Here is a 16,874-nt window from a genome sequence, read left to right as displayed (position 1 = left end):
GGCCATCGTGACCTCAGGGGCAGCTTTCGGTGGTGAGGGGGAAGAAAAGCATCGAGTTGTCTGTTGGGGATTCCAACATGTGTAAAGTAGAACCGGCAATAACAGAGAGGGTAGGTGGAGGCGAACGAGTTCAAGTTAGTGCTGATAGCGAAAGCCAAGGAACGCATGTGGGACACAATGGAGGAGAGCCACTTAGTGGTGATAACGGGCGGAGTGATTGACGTACTGGACGGACGAGGGGCAGGGATAACAAAGCAGATAGCCAAAGGGGTCACCGACCTAACAGGGAAATTTGGACTCTAGCTAAAGCAATGAATTTTACGGTCATTGACATCAACCGAGAAGTGCACCGAGCAGGCCGAGAAGGCGCTTTTGTCTGTGACGAGATAGATCTTAGCGAAAGTGTAGCAACATCGGTTGGACGTCGCTTCGCGGCGCGAGCTGTAGCTTTTTTATTTATTTATTTTATTTATTTATTTACATCATACTGCAGGCCGTGTGGCCCAAGCAGGAGGGGCAAGGTAACACAAAAAATATGCGTACAAAAAGGCAGAATTGCAAAATATAAAACTTAGGAAAGGAAATAAAATAGCACAAAACAGCAATGATACCTAGGAAATACTAATAATAGGAGTTTGAATTGATTCAGGGGAGTTCAGATGATGGAAGGGGAGGAGGTTCCATTCTTCGGTAGTTCGAGGAAAGAAAGAAAACTTAGAGGTTTGTCCTGGCAACGTAAGGGGAGAGAGCGAGGGGGTGGGAATGGCGGGTTTTCCTGGATGCAGAAAGAGCTATGTATGGACTAGGATCTAAAGAAAATTTATGGTTTATGAACTTCAGGCGTGTAATTTTTCGCCTCGTTTGAAGGGTGTGAAAACCATTTGTTCGCAATAATTCAGTTACAGACTCTTCTCGGCCGTATTTGGAAAAAATAAAACGTATGGCTCTTCTCTGTATCCTTTCAAGGGCGTTAATGTTGACTTTGGTGAACGGGTCCCAAATAACGCACGAATATTCCAATTTAGGTTGAATAAAGTGGTATAAGCTAATGATTTCACTTCATGGGATGCACATTTAAGCTTATGGTGAAGTAGACATAGCTTTCTAAAAGCAGATGAGGTGGTAGCAGCACTGTGGCTAATCCAATTTAGGTTGTTAGTCATTGTTATTCCAAGATACTTGTACTCACTCACTTCGGCCAAGGGATCTTGGCCAATAAAATAAGAAAACATCAGGGGTAGTTTTTTATTTGTCATACATAGAAGCACAGATTTTATCAGAGTTAAGTTTCATTCCCCACTTGTTGCTCCACTCAATATTGTTGTTTAAGGCGAAATGAAAAGATAGTTGATCATTAACTGTATTAATATTGTTAACAATGATACAGTCGTAAGCAAACAGACGAATATTGACAGGTGCATCTTTTACATCAACTATGTCGTTACAATAAATAAAAAATAGTAATGGGCCAAGAACGCTGCCTTGAGGCACGCCAGAAGTTACTGAAAGAGTTACTGAAATATTGAACAGCATGGTAATCGCGAAATAGTTCGATTTAGCCAGAATTCGATATATAAAATCACGTAAAAAACGCATCAAAAACTTGTACAGTCGAATCTCGATAATTCGAACTCCAAGAGGCCCGAAAATTTGTTGGAATTAAAGGAAGGACTTATTCTTGAATTATTTGTGCACCATAGCACGATGTACTAACGGTGCGAGTCAATATCACGGCGCGCAAGCACACAGCGAGCGAGGACCGCGAAACTGCTCAACGCTGGCCAACGCCTCTCTTCCAATAAACGAAACTTCAGGGAGCTGGCTACGCTGGCGCCGCGCCAGCGGCGCGCGGAGACTATCGAAGGCGAAGGTGGAGGGCGGCAGGGAAGCGGATTTGTCCTCAGAAACTCCGCCGCTTCGGTGGCTCCCCTCGCCCTCCCTCTCAACTCCCTCGTAGCTCCCTCACTTGCGAATGTCTCCGTGCGCGCCCGCCGCCGGCCCGGCACCAGCTTAGCCCAATCCCTGAAGTTTCGTTTTATGCCCATATCGGGAAGCGAGCGTTGGCCGGGCTGGGCCTCTGCCCCTGCTTCTTCCCTCTGCACCGCAGCCGCAGCGTTCAAGGTCAACACGTGGCCAGAAAATAGAGGAAGCATAAGGGAGAAGAGTTCACTGACATTTTCTTCGCGTGGGTGAGACGGCACGCACACGCGTGTTCTGGCGCAACGCAGAAACAGCGACCTTGCCATCTGAGAGAGGATGAAATTTCCCTGGTGCTTCTTTTTTCTTTTTTTTTTCGCGCCGCTTTGAGGGGTCTCTGAAGTCTCCTCTAAACTTTTGCTCTATGGCGGGGTCGCAGCAATGCTGGGTGGAGGCGCCGCAAGATTTAGCGTGCTGCTGAGAGCATTGTCGGAGCGCAGTATGTTTGAATTAACCGTCGCAAATGCTTGAGCATTCGAATTGCTGGGCGTTTTCGCCCATCGAAATATACATAACTTTGACGGGACTACAGCGCCAGTTCGAATAAACCCGATGTTCGAATTAACCAGATTCGATTGTACAAATCTATCAATGAACCAATAGTAGTGCAGTAAATACTGATTTGAAGCTTCAAAGCTTCAAAAAAGTATTTATTCATTTGGCTGAAAGTACTGCAGCAGTGTAGCCTGCAACCGCGTGCTAAGCGATCCACAAGCGATAGGCCGGTGCCTTCTATTGCACCGCAGTAGCGGCGTACAAGGGCCAACGCAGCTACAGCCTCGGTTGACGTCGGGAGCAGGGCAACGTCGGCGCTTGCGGGATCAACTTCAGCAGCGTCTTCGTTTGGCCGCTCAGCAGTAACTTCCGCTGCGATCTCCATGTCCGTCAACTCTGCCGTTGTCCCGGTGCTGTCATGGCACCGAAGTCAGTGCGGCAAATGCAACGCGTAATTGACGTCTAATTAGGGGTGCGACTGTTTTCACAACTCGAATCAAGGCCCCTGCACTGATTTGTTGCAAAAACAGTCGCACCCGATAATTTGAGAGTGTGACTGTTTTCACAACAAATTCGTGCATTGGTGGGGCCTTGCCTCGATGACGTATCACGATTTTTTTTTTTTTTTCGCGTGTTTTCTGTTCCAACCGCCGGTGTTGGAACGGAGAACACGCTGAGCTGGTGGTGACTAGGCACAACTGTGGCTGTCTTGATGACGTATCACCATTTTCTTTTTTTAACCGCAAAGCTGTTTAAGCCAGCCGTAATTTGTGATGCGTAGCCGTGGTAGCCATGGCAACCCCGAGGAGGAGGAGGAGACCGTGTGCATGTCTCCTCCTCGCCAGCTCCCTACCTTCCCGACCTCTGTCTCTCTTCTCTCCGCGGTGCGCTGAGCCAGAAGAGAGAGAAAAAAAGACGAAAGCTTGCACTAGGCCACGCAAAGCTCAAGACACAGCGAAGCTGGCCAATTGATATCGAGCGGCTAGCCTCCAATGCGTTCGGCGTCGGCAAGCAGCAGCGTTCTTGGCACTGTGCATACCTTGGTTAGCCTGCCTTAACAGCGATCGATGGTATTCCTAAATTAACGCATCACTGTTTTGATGATCTCACTATGAGAGAGGGAGCAGTCTACCTGAATGGAGCAGTATTTTTTCATTTGGGGTGTTGCTACACTGTGCTCTGCAACACCCCCACAACCGCCACTTCGCGTCGGCGCCCGGCTAGGGTGGCTAGAATGGGGAGGTGTAAATACCGGCGGCGCTTTCCTTCAGACGCGCTTGACCTCCTTGTGCACCGATGCCACCAGGGCAAATGTGGCGCTGCCACTCGCGACACGGTAAGCTTAGCCCACTGATCTGTGACATAGGCGCGCCGGCCTGCCGGCCTCGCCTCGCCTCTGTGCCTTCGCCGTCAATTGGTCTCGCCGCCTGTTTTGGGGCGTTTCTCACGATACATAGCTTGTTGCACAGCATCGTCGCGGCATGCCCATTCTAGTATTGTTCACGAGGCCTTTCTCGCTAGCTCAAATCTGATCACCACCGTCAGTTTTTTTTTTTTATCATGTTGCTCCTAGGTTTATCGTTCCTGACTTTATTAATGGAACTGCAGTCTTGATACCACGTCGCATTCCTGCCCTCTCAGAAGACACCATGCTCACAGTATTTACGAAGTTGCCAAAGTACATTAGCAGGACTCTGACGAAAGAAAGAAAAAGGAAAAGGAGAGATGTCTCATGCTCCACGCGTCCCACGTTCGGCACGCAAACCACTCCGATATGAGCAGTTCCGCCTACTGTGACCCTGTATGCCCGACTAGATATTCAACTCTGATTACAAATAAAGTATTATTATTATTATTATTATTATTACCTTACAAGAGAAGTGGCGCTTGTCTTGACACGGCGGGGGAATGCCCACCGGCAGACAAGGCTGTAAATATACAGAGGGATGGAATGCCCAATCCAGTCGCAGAAGAATTGTTCATTTTCTAGCTTAAGCGACCTTCGGAACTGTGGTCACTGCAGAAGTTTAAACATAACAAAATTGCTCGTTATCAGACTGCAGAGTTTGCAATGAACGAAACGCCGCCTGTTGTGTTAACCAAAATGGTAGTGTTCTTCGAGAAGAAATTCCCAGCTGCAGCATCTACTTGACTGGGGTGCTTCACAAGGACACCGTTGTGGAATCTAAAGAACAAACAGAAGCGACCTTGGGGACCTTTTATATCCATCAGATTAATCATTCTACAAGCTGGTCAATGCCCTTGAAAACAAACTCACTCGTGCATTCAGTCTAACACGTTTGCATGCCAAAGCTGTGGCAGAGATTATGCAGTCGATCAATTGGTGATGTGCCAAAAATTGGTTGCCGATAGCATTCTACTGCCCTGACAGCATCAGTTATACGTTTTTATTGCATCACAAGTATTCATTTTTTGCTTAAACGTGTCAATCAGCAGGGCAGTGAGAATAAACTAAAGACACTGAAATATTGCTTGTTGTAGATCAAATTGTAGATCAAATGTGGTAGATCATAGTTGTTTTTCTCACTTAAATAAACGATTTCATGACCAGATCTGTTGCTGTCTGCAATCATAGGAAATTGCTTATTTGAGCGTCAAAGGACATGCTACAGGTCTGCAAGCGCTGGCAAAAAGCGGTTTGTACGTCGAGAAGTAATCAAGTAATGACTGCAGTTTACCGGTCCTACGGCACGCATAGGGTGATTACTGCTGACCTTCAGGACGACGGTCGCATTTTGAGGGAGTCGAATTGCAAGGCGCCCGTATGCCTTACGATGTCAGTGCACGTTAAATAACCAGAAGTGGTCGAAAATATTTCGAAGCCCCAGCCCCTATGATCCTGAGCCTCTTCACGAAATGTGCACGAAAAAAAAAGCGTTTGAATCCATGCATGCAAGGCGAACTGGGCCCGTAAAATTTCACAGGAGTAATGATGTCGGCTGATAAAACGTTGATTTCATGATAAAGACGCATTCTTTGACGCTCGCAGAAAGCGCGCGATACCCGAGGCTGGCGATGCGCTCATTTCAGCCGCGTGCCCTACTGCGCCTTGGTCGACAGCGCCGCCCCGCGGCATCGGTGCACTGAGGGGTCACGTTTGTGCCGCCGGTATTCACGCCTCCCCATTCTAGCCACCCTAGCCCGGCACCGGGGTACAACCGACCGCGCCGCCAAATGGAGAGGAAAAAAAAGAAAATGGTGATACGTCATCGAGGCGAGGCCCCACCCTGCACGGATTTGTTGTGAAAACAATCGCACCCCAAATTAGTCAAGCCGCCGCGTGCGTATGCTGCTATGTTCAAATGGCGCCCTTGGCGCGATCGATGTGTGCAGTTAATAGTTATTACAGTTATTGCTATTAAAAGTGCAGTTATTAACAGTGCGCCCATAACAACGCCCATCGTGCCACCGCTATCTTCGTGGGTGTTGCGGGAAAGCTCGCCGCCTGTCAACATGGCACATGGTCTGGGGTGGCGGAGTTCGGTATATCCGTTTTACATGTGATCCCGTTCGAAATAAAAAATAAAAAATGCATGCGATTTTCCTGGTATTATAGAAAGTGTTCAATATACGCAATAATTCGATATATCTGTGTTCGATATATCGAGGTTTGACTGTATATTTGTTTCATAAGCAGTTCGCTTTTTTCCTGCCAAGCGGTGATTTTTAAACGTGCTCCGAAGCTTCGCTATCGTCAAAGCAGAACGCAAAAATATCCGGCTCCGGAATCGGCGTGCGCGCTTCGGGAGATAGCAGATATCGTGATTCCTCTCCCTCTGCAAGATCGTGCTTAACTCTTTCCATGTGGAAACCATGGGGAAAATAGGCGTTTTTTGTATGTTACTGCAGATGTTTTTTCTGAAAGAACTACTGCACTCAATATTTAATGTAATACATAAACAGAAAGCAAAATGAATGCACTTTTTACGCATAAAAATTTTATTAACGAGATGTATGTCATAAATTGTCAAACTCAAGATTGTGCGATAAAATTGAACAAAGCTTGTAAAGACACGCTTGTATCTACTAAGGAAAAAATGTTACGAAAATTATGAGATATGCAAAATGTATTGCCGTCTATTAGGCTCTATCTTCAAAAAAATCTAAATTTTTCATTAAACAGGTATTTTGCTACAAAAATTTAACTGCAAGCACTACAGTTGGGCGTGCCGGGCTGGTTTGCGTCGTCGCTTTTAGACTCAAAGTCCGACGAAAAGTCCTCTGACTCGCTGCTATTCGATGTATTGATAACAGCCGCAGAGGGAGCAGAATCCCGGCAGCAGCATTTTGATGGTGGTGATATGCAAAAGCGTCCATGCCCCTTGGATTGGGGGCTCGTTAAAGATATCCTGATGGTCAAAATTAATCCGGAGTCCTCCAAAAGGGCGTGCCTCATAATCAACTCGTGGTTTTGGCACGTAAAACCCTAGAATTCAATTCAGAGATGTTCGAGTTAGGTGAATTTTGACCCTGGAACTGTCGCATATATGTTCATATCGAAGTGCTTGGGATCTTGAAAATTTTTTGTTATACAGGTCACTTGGTATAAATATGGCACACTACCGCTAACAGTAGAGCAGGCTAAGCATGTTCAACAAGACAAAACCTTTATTTGGAGATACTTCGTGAAATAAGTTGCTGATTTCTTGTGCACACTTTGTATGGCATAATGTGCAACTTAGAGAGAATAAACATCTTTATTACGTAAATGAAGCTGTGGAGAGGCATCCTCATTCCAAAATGCCTTGAGCTCGGGCCGCGTCCTGGGCACTCGCAATCAGCCGTTGCTGATCCTCAAGTTTGGAGCTGGCCAACGTTCTCCCAAAGCTCAATAAAGATGTTGATAAGAACAAGTCTTATCTCCAGTCTTATCAAGATAAAGACTGGAGCATGCCAGGTAATTGCATGCTCGTGTGTCGGGAAGGGAGGCAGCATCAAAATTCTTGGTTCATTTGCAGGCTCTTCATCAATATTGCTTTCATTGGCACTCGCGTCCTTTTTGCTCTTGATTGACTTTGAAGACCTCTTCGGTCGCCAGTTGCGATTGCATCATCCCATTGTCATTAACTGTGTATCCTTCAACCGTTGCACCCGCTGCAGTGTTACAAGTAGAGTACGAATTGAGCGATTCCTGGAGAAGTGCAGTAAGACTAAATCTCACTTAGGCTCGTCAGGTGCTTCATTTGCAGGCTCTTCATCAATATTGCTTTCATTGGCACTCGCGTCCTTTTTGTTCTTGATTGACTTCGAAGACCTCTTCGGTCGCCAGTTGTGATTGCATCATCCCGTCAGCGTTACCTGTGTATTCTTCAACCGTTGCACCCGCTGCAGTGTTACAAGTAGAGTACGAATTGAGCGATTCCTGGAAAAGTGCAGCAAGACTAAATCTCGCTTAGGCTCGTCAGGTGCTTCATTTGCAGGCTCTTCATCAATATTGCTTTCATTAGCACTCGTGTCCTTTTCTTAATTGACTTTGAAGACCTCTTCGGTCGCCAGTTGCGATTGCATCATCCCGTTGTCATTAATTGTGTGTCCTTCAACTGTTGCACCCGCGGGAGTGTTACAAGTAGAGTACGAATTGAGTGATTCCTGGAGAAGTGCAGTAAGACTAAATCTCACTTAGGCTCGTCAGGTGCTTCATTTGCAGGCTCTTCATCAATATTGCTTTCATTGGCGCTCGCGTCCTTTTTGTTCTTGATTGACTTTGAAGACCTCTTCGGTCGCCAGTTGCGATTGCATCATCCCGTCAGCGTTACCTGTGTATTCTTCAACCATTGCACCCGCTGCAGTGTTACAAGTAGAGTACGAATTGAGCGATTCCTGGAGAAGTGCAGTAAGACTAAATCTCACTTAGGCTCGTCAGGTGCTTCATTTGCAGGCTCTTCATCAATATTATTACGATATCATCTAGAGATGCTCAAGAGACGAGCCGCCGCGAGAAAGACGATGAAGTGTGTCTGGGCTTTTGGCGCGAGCAAGGTGTCGGCCTGGCGGTTTGATTCCAGTGTAAATATATTGTAAATAGCCTCTTTCGTGTGTGTCTTTCCACACGTAACATTCTGGTGGAGGATTGCGATCCCCGTCCTCGCCACGGAACTCCGAAGTGGTCGGTACATCGAGCTTGTCACCATGCCTCCCGGTGACGAGACCGCGTCTGCAGAGGCTTCGGCTCGTCCGCCTGCTCCAATCGTCACGGTTGCCCAACATCGCGACCCTGGTGTGTTCTCTGGCCTTGAGGGACAGGACGTTGACAAATGGCTCAAGCTCTATGAGTACGCCAGTGCTAATAACAGGTGGGACCCAACGATTATGCTCGCCAATGTCATCTTTTATCTGGGCGGCACCCCACGCGTGTGGCACCAAACGCACGAAGATGAGTTAACCAGTTGGGATAGTTTCAAAGAGAAGCTACGGGAACTGTTCAGCGACCCCATTGGGCGCAAGGTTGCTGCGAGAAAGGCCCTTGCGTCCCGTGTTCAGACATCTACGGAGCCCTACGTTTCATACATCCTCGACGTTTTGGCTCTATGCCGCAAAGCGGACGACACTATGTCTGAAGCAGATAAAGTGGCACATGTGCTAAAGGGCATCGCCGACGACGTTTTCAATTCGCTTGTTTTCGGCAACGTCTCGACTATCGACGCAGTCATCAAAGAATGCCGTCGCCTTGAACAGGCTAAGAGCCGCCGTATCTCTCACCACATCACGCGGCTACCAAACACTGCTGCTACGTCGACATGTGAGGGTCGACCTCGTCAGACGACCACCTGTGACGACGTAACCCGTATTGTTTGCCGCGAGCTTGAGGCCACCTGTTCACCAGCCTTCTCCGCGACGCCTCCCGATCCGCCTGCAGCCACGATTGCAATGATTCAGGCCGTCGTACGACAGGAATTTGAGAACATGGGTCTAAACTCCGTGTGTTCAACCACTCAACCCAGCGTTCACCAGTTCTCTAGCTGCCCTCCTCGTCCCCGGCAGTCATTTTCTGCTCCATACCGCAACCCGTCCGAATGGCGTACCCCTGATGACAGGCCGATCTGCTTCCACTGCTGTCGCATCGGCCACGTTGCTCGTCACTGCCGCAACCGATGGCCACCACCTGCTCGTACGTACGCCGACACTTATTCCCGTACCTTTCGACCTACTGCTCCCTATGCTACCCGCCATGAACCCGCTGCCGCTGATGCCCCAGCTCCGAACCTTCGCTACAGCCGCTCGCCCTCCCCTCGACGCCATCAGTCTCGTTCGCCCCAACCCCGCCGCTTTTCTTCACCTCCCATCGCCTCCCGGATCCATCCGGAAAACTAGCCACTGCAGCTTCTGGAGGTGAAGCTGCGTTGTCGACCCTGCCCTCAAATCCTCTGCTCACGTTGCCTATGAACCAAAACCTTCTTGATGTTGACGTTGACAGCTATCGTGTCACTACACTGATCGATACCGGAGCCCATATTTCTATTATGAGTGCTGCCTTCCGACGACGACTCAGAAAGCTCCTCACCCCAGCGTGGACACGCGTTGTCCGCCTTGCGGATGGAGGTACTGTCCCTATTGTCGGCATGTGTACGGCCCGTGTCAGCATCGCCGGCCGCCACACTCCTGTACTCTTCACCGTGCTTGCTCATTGCCCCCACGACCTAATTCTCGGCCCCGATTTTCTCTCCGCGCATTCTGCTCTTATTGACTGCTCTGCCAGTACCCTTCGCCTTGAGTTGCCGATTCTCGCAGAACCTCCTGATGCACCCTAGTGCCGCTTACGCCCCACCGGCTTTATTCGCCTGCCGCCTAAGTCATTAGCCTATGTTGAACTGATGTCTTCCCCACCTGTTACTGATGGCAAGTACCTCGTCACTCCTCTGCCCGACATTTCACTATGGTATGACGTCACCGTGCCTCACAGTGTTCTTACTATTAATGACAACTGCACTCGAATGCCTATCTTTAACTTTGGATTGGCAAAGCAAATTCTCCCGCAAGGTATTTGCCTTGCCAAGGTTGATTGTCTCGGCGACCATCAAGTGGCAGCTTTATCAACCGATGGTTCTTCCGAACATGGCGGGCCCCTCGCGCCAGCCTCGGGCGCCGATCCCAACATAAAGAAAATGGTTGCAGCAGACCTGTCCTCTGCGCAGGCTGAAGACCTTTGCCAAGTGTTATCGTCGTACCGAGATATTTTCGACTTCGACGATCGCCCTTTAGGCCAGACGCTCGCGGTCAACCATCGGATTCCTACTGGCGATGCTACGCCCATTCACCGACGACCATATCGAGTTTCTGCGACGGAACGCCGAGTAATTCAAAATGAAGTAAACAAAATGCTAGATAAAGACATCATTGAGCCTTGTTCGAGTCCCTGGGCGTCACCTGTGGTGTTAAAAAGAAGTACGGCACGTGGCGCTTCTGTGTAGACTACCGTCATTTGAACAAAATTACTAAGAGGGACGTCTACCCGCTCCCACGTATCGACGACGCCCTTGACTGCCTTCATGGTTCCAGCTATTTCTCTTGTATTGATCTTCGCTCTGGATACTGGCAGATTGCTGTTGACGATATGGACAGAGAAAAAACCGCGTTCATAACACCTGATGGCCTATACCAATTTAAAGTAATGCCGTTTGGATTATGCAATGCCCCTGCCACCTTTGAGCGTATGATGGACTCCTTGCTTCAGGGTTTTAAATGGTCCACGTGTCTCTGTTACCTCGACGACGTCATCGTCTTCTCGCCAACGTTCGACACTCACCTTGAGCGTCTAACAACTATACTTGATGTATTTCGAAAGGCGAAGCTGCAACTCAACTCGTCCAAATGTTGTTTTGGCCGCCGCCAAATTACGGTTCTGGGCCATCTCGTCGACGCTTCCGGAGTACAGCCTGATCCCGACAAAACTCACGCTGTCCGAGACTTCCCGGTTCCGAAGACAGCCGCAGATGTTCGCAGTTTTGTTGGGCTATGCTCGTACTTTCATCGTTTTGTTCAAGATTTTGCGGCCATTGCTAGACCCCTCACTAATCTGTTGAAGAAAGGCATACAATTTTCGTGGGGTACTTCAGAAGCCACCGCCTTCTCTCGTCTCGTCACTCTTCTCACCTCACCACCCATTCTCGCCCACTTCGACCCTGATTTCCCCTACAGAATTGCGTACAGATGCCAGTGGTCATGGCGTCGGTGCCGTCTTAGCCCAGCGTCAGCGTGGCCAGGATCGCGTTATTGCTTATGCAAGCCGTCTCCTATCACCATCGGAGCGCAACTATTCCATTACGGAAAGGGAATGCCTTGCTGTAGGTCTGGGCAGTTGCGAAGTTCCGGCCTTACCTTTACGGTCGTCCTTTCTCCGTAGTCACTGACCATCATGCCCTCTGCTGGCTCTCATCGCTAAAAGATCCTACAGGCCGGCTTGGTCGATGGGCTTTGAGGCTACAAGAGTTTTCTTATTCCGTGGTCTACAAGTCTGGCCGCCTGCACCAAGACGCTGACAGCTTGTCGCGTTACCCTGTTGACGACTCTGACTCCTCCAATATTGACAGTGCTGCTTGCGTTTTCTCAGTATCCAAGCTCCTTAATTTCGCCGACGAGCAACGTCGTGATGCCTACATCAGAGCACTCATCGACCGTTTTGAACACGCTCCGGCCGATGCTACTTTACGCCTCTTCGTCCTCCGCGACGGTACTCTATACCGTCGTAACCTTCATCCAGCCGGCTCTGAGTTCATACTTGTCATACCTAAACACCTCCGCTCAACCGTTCTAGAAGAGCTTCATGACGCTCCAATGGCAGGACACCTTGGCGTATCTCGAACCTATGACCGAGTACGTCGCCGTTTTTTCTGGCCGGGCCTTGCACGTTCCGTACGGCATTACGTCGCCGCTTGTGAACTTTGCCAACGACGCAAGAAGCCTTCCCAGCTCCCCGCTGGTTACCTGCAGCCGCTCGACATCCCTGCCGAGCCCTTCCATCGTGTCAGCTTAGACCTTCTCGGCCCATTTCCGGAATCTACACCAGGCAACAGGTGGGTTGCCGTCGCTGCGGACTACGCGACCCGCTACGCCATAACACGCGCTCTTCCGACCAGTTGCGCTACTGATGTTGCGGACTTCCTCCTACACGATATTATTTTGATGCATGGTGCTCCGCGTCAAATGCTCACCGACCGTGGCCGTACGTTTTTGTCCAAAGTCATTGACGACATCATGCGTGCCTGCTCAATACAGCATAAGGCCTCACTGAACGTTTGAACCGCACCCTTACAGACATGCTATCTAAATACGTTTCAGCCGACCACCAGACTGGGACCTGGCTCTACCTTACATTACCTTTGCGTACAACTCTTCCCGTCTTGAAACTGCTGGCTTTTCCCCGTTTTACCTCTTGTATGACCGAGAACCGACGCTACCACTAGACACTCTGCTTCCGTCCACTACACCTTCAACTAGCGCTTATGCCCGTGATGGAATCGCCCGTGCTGACCATGCTTGCCAACTTGCGCGTGCGTGCTCGTCTGCGATTGTCTCAAGACAAACAGAAGCAACACTATGACCTCCGTCACCGTGATGTGCATTTTGCGCCCGGCACCCTCGTGTTGCTTTGGTCACCATCGCGTAAAGTTGGCCTTTCTGAAAAACTGCTCTCTTGTTACACAGGCCCATATCGCGTGCTCCGCCAAGTGACCGATGTCACCTATGAAATCATTCTGGCCACGCCCACTACGTCCTCCGCTGTGACAACCAGTGATATTGTCCACGTTGGCCGACTCAAACCCTACACTTCTCCAAGCGCCTTGGATATTTAACAGCACCGTGACGGCGCTTTTGCCGCCGGGGGGGTAGTATTACGATATCATCTAGAGATGCTCAAGAGACGAGCCGCCGCGAGACTGACGATGAAGTGTGTCTGGGCTTTTGGCGCGAGCAAGGTGTCGGCCTGGCGGTTTGATTCCAGTGTAAATATATTGTAAATAGCCTCTTTCGTGTCTGTCTTTCCACACGTAACAATATTGCTTTCATTGGCACTCGCGTCCTTTTTGTTCTTGATTGACTTTGAAGACCTCTTCGGTCGCCAGTTGCGATTGCATCATCCCGTCGGCGTTAACTGTGTATTCTTCAACCGTTGGACCCGCTGCAGTGTTACAAGTAGAGTACGAATTGAGCGATTCCTGGAGAAGTGCAGCAAGATAAAGCTCGCTGACGCTCGTCAGGTGCTTCATTTGCAGGCTCTTCATCAATATTGCTTTCATTGGCACTCGCGTCCTTCTTGCTCTTGATTGACTTTGAAGACTTCTTCGGTCGCCAGTTGCGATTGCATCATCCCGTTGTCATTAACTGTGTATCCTTCAACCGTTGCACCCGCTGCAGTGTTACAAGTAGAGTACGAATTGAGCGATTCCTGGAGAGTGCTCACTGGCACAGCTCAGTGGAGAGTGTGCAGACGGAACTGGCAGCCGTCAGGGCCGCCTAAATTCATTCAATGTACAGGTGTAGCAGTTTTCATTGTAGAAGCATTCACTCAAATCGGGCACTATGAGAGATTGGACATAATCAATTCTTTGTTAGACAGGCCGTTTCGTCCTCTCATTGCAGGTAAAAGTGACACGACGGCTACACAAGCATCCATGCCTGGTGTCCGTAGAAGAGATGGCAGCAGCGCGGCACTTCGTGAAAACATCGCTGCAAAGTTTCTCAGAAGAAGAGCGCTATCGCCTTCTGGAGCCCGTGCTGGAGATCAACCCGGAGCATCCAATCATGGCCAAGCTCGCTGTGCTTCGAACTTCAGAACCTGAGCTGGCCAAAAAGCTTGCGAGGCAGGTTTTTGGCAATGCCATGCTCACAGCTGGCTTAATTGACGACCCGCGGAAGGTCACGTCACAGCTAAACGATTTACTCACTGCTCTCTTGGAGAAGCTCTGAGGCATGGTTATTAGTGGCCCAGCTTTGCATTTAATGCTGGTTAATGACAGTGCTGATATCGCTACCATTGTATGAGCATTATTCGTTGGCACCATCTAATGGCATATTCGGTTGCTCATCTCGGAGTGCTCTGGCAGCTCTGGAATAGTAATGTAGAAAAGTAATTAAGCAAGCTTCACTGCTGACAGAGTAGCAATATTATCACCCCTGTAAAGCTGCATTACAAAAGTAATCAGCTAAAGCTGTTTTTCACCGCCTTCATAGCACTTCCAGCGTGCTCCCAACGACCACCCAAATATGCCGTAAGTTACAATTCTGCATAAAGTTTTACAAGAGGTCAACCTTAGTGTCAGTGTAGGTTGCATCATCCCAACAGTTCATGATGCAATGTACCCAGAATGTGCTAGACTAACGCAAACGAGATACGGTGTATTTAAATAGTATTGAACAAAGTTTTTGTGACCCTTTATTCACATATCAGAGGTTGAAATGAATGAAGCAGGGCCAGACTGTTTTTTTTTTTTTTTTCCTTTAGAACTTTTAAGCACAGATGCGATGAGCCAGTAATGCAAACTGTTATAAGAGTCTTAGGCAACGTAAATGATACGGCTGAATTGCAACATACTGTTGATGTGTGCTGATATTAGAAATGCTTTATCATCTCGAGACAGTCTTACTTTGAATGATTATTGAAGCAGCAATAATGTACTGCAAGAATGGCTCCTGCTTTTTGCATGAACAGGTAATTACAGTCTATCAGAAAAATAATTATGCTTCCTCAATGTGATTTTGTATGCACCTTTGGCTTGTTCATGAGCATCATGCGAGACAATATGTTCCATTTAGAATAAAGTTGTTTATGTTAGCACTTGTCTGTGACCACTCCATCTATCTAGACCTTTTGATGCACTAGAACATTTGCACATCAACAAGCGTGGGCTACTCAAATGAGTAACCGCAATACTTGCAAGGAAAGCTTTCAGAAACTGCTAAAAATCACTCTGAATTCAGGCCGTGATGTAAATACAGACTTGAAGGCTATAGTACTGAGTACATAAATGGGTGCAGAGAGGTTTAATGGGCAAAATTTTTCTTCCTCGAATCCTTGTCCATTTGTGCACTGCAGCCACAGATAACATACCCCAATTCCTTGTGTTTGGAAATATGGTCAACATATAAATTTCTATGGCCTGCACAGCATAAAACAAAGGAAATGGTGCTGAGCCTTTCTTTTTGTTAAGAAAGTAACAAGTTGCAACACCGTAGAGGCTTGGGCTAGTTGGTACACACTCGATAGGGGAACAGCGCAAGAAACACAAGAAGATTAGGAAGGGAGATCCACACCAGCGCTGACTGACGACTGAATGAGGAATTCAGTCGTCAGTCAGCGCTGGTGTGTTTCTCCCTTCTTGTCGTGTTTTTTGTGCTGTTCCCCTATCGAGCAGTACTCTAAGAGCTGGACGTAACAAAACTATGTTAGTACGTTCTCTCTTTGTGAGACTACAACTGTGGGCACCCTATGCTTTGCAAGATGCTGTTTTGCTCAGCACCATTTCACTTGTCTCGTGCGACTTGGAGTACCCAGCAGTCAAGTGTATGCTGCTGTTATTTCCTGATATTTGCATGCATTTCGCTGAGGTCATTAATCGAGTTAAAATTCCCATAGGTAATGCCCTTGAACATGGTGGCGAGTTGAAGCACTCCCGATCTCTCTGAACTGCTGGAGCACTTTCAGGGTTGCAAGAGTCGACGATTACAGTTACTACCTAAAGAGGGCATCGATAGGCAGTGTGCTTGTGACTCTGGCAAGATGCATACACTCTACAACAGTACTTGAATGTTATTGAATAATGAACACCCGTTTTCACCATTAATATAAAATAATTTTCTAGAATATTCATGTTAGCAAGCTTCTGTAAATGTTGTAAGCACTATTAACGTACCTTGTAGTTTTCATTTGTACATAGCCATCATCACCTTTCCCGTTCTTCTACTCCTTCGCGCGTGAGCTGGGGCGTTTCCTGTTTGGAATAAAAAAGTGCTTGACAGCTTGGCTGGTCTCGGTCTTATAAAGTGGTGGAGGTACGTCAAGACACTGACGTCCTCTCGCGTTCCCGTCCTCTCTGGAGCTACGTTCCGGTTGCTGCCTGCGCCTGGTTACCCCTACAATGATGGACACTTCCAACCCCGGCTCTTCTGACACCTCTAACCCTACCACACAAACGACTCCGCCTGCAGTGCCCTCTTGGACTGTCATGTGCCCTCAACGCGATCCCCCTGTCTTTGCGGGACTCCGCGGTGATGACGTCGACGATTGGATTGACAACTACGACCACGTGAGTTCTTGCAATAAGTGGAATGACACCCATAAATTGGGGCACGTCGTATTCTACTTGATCGGTGTTGCAATGACGTGGTATTTCAATCACGAATCCGACATCGCTGATTGGTCCACGTTTACCACCACGCTGCGGCAA

The 16,874-nt window shown here is 48.4% G+C and overlaps 1 protein-coding gene across 1 annotated transcript in view; it reads left to right on the top strand.

Annotated features, from left to right (window-relative positions):
- Nucleotides 1–15,263, top strand: part of LOC119458759 (heat shock protein 75 kDa, mitochondrial) — a 58,534-nt gene extending 43,271 nt beyond the window's left edge. Inside the window, exon 4 of the mRNA XM_037720622.2 lies at nucleotides 14,071–15,263. Within this exon, the coding sequence (XP_037576550.1) occupies nucleotides 14,071–14,397 (327 nt within the window). The 3' untranslated portion in view covers nucleotides 14,398–15,263. The remainder of the gene's footprint in view (nucleotides 1–14,070) is intronic.
- The last annotated feature ends 1,611 nt before the right edge of the window (nucleotides 15,264–16,874 follow it).

This window comes from Dermacentor silvarum, chromosome 7, assembly GCF_013339745.2.
Source record: "Dermacentor silvarum isolate Dsil-2018 chromosome 7, BIME_Dsil_1.4, whole genome shotgun sequence".
Taxonomy (NCBI): Eukaryota; Metazoa; Arthropoda; class Arachnida; order Ixodida; family Ixodidae; genus Dermacentor; species Dermacentor silvarum.
The sequence above is the reverse complement of the archived record's forward strand: the minus strand, read 5'-3'. Positions and strand labels throughout refer to the sequence as shown.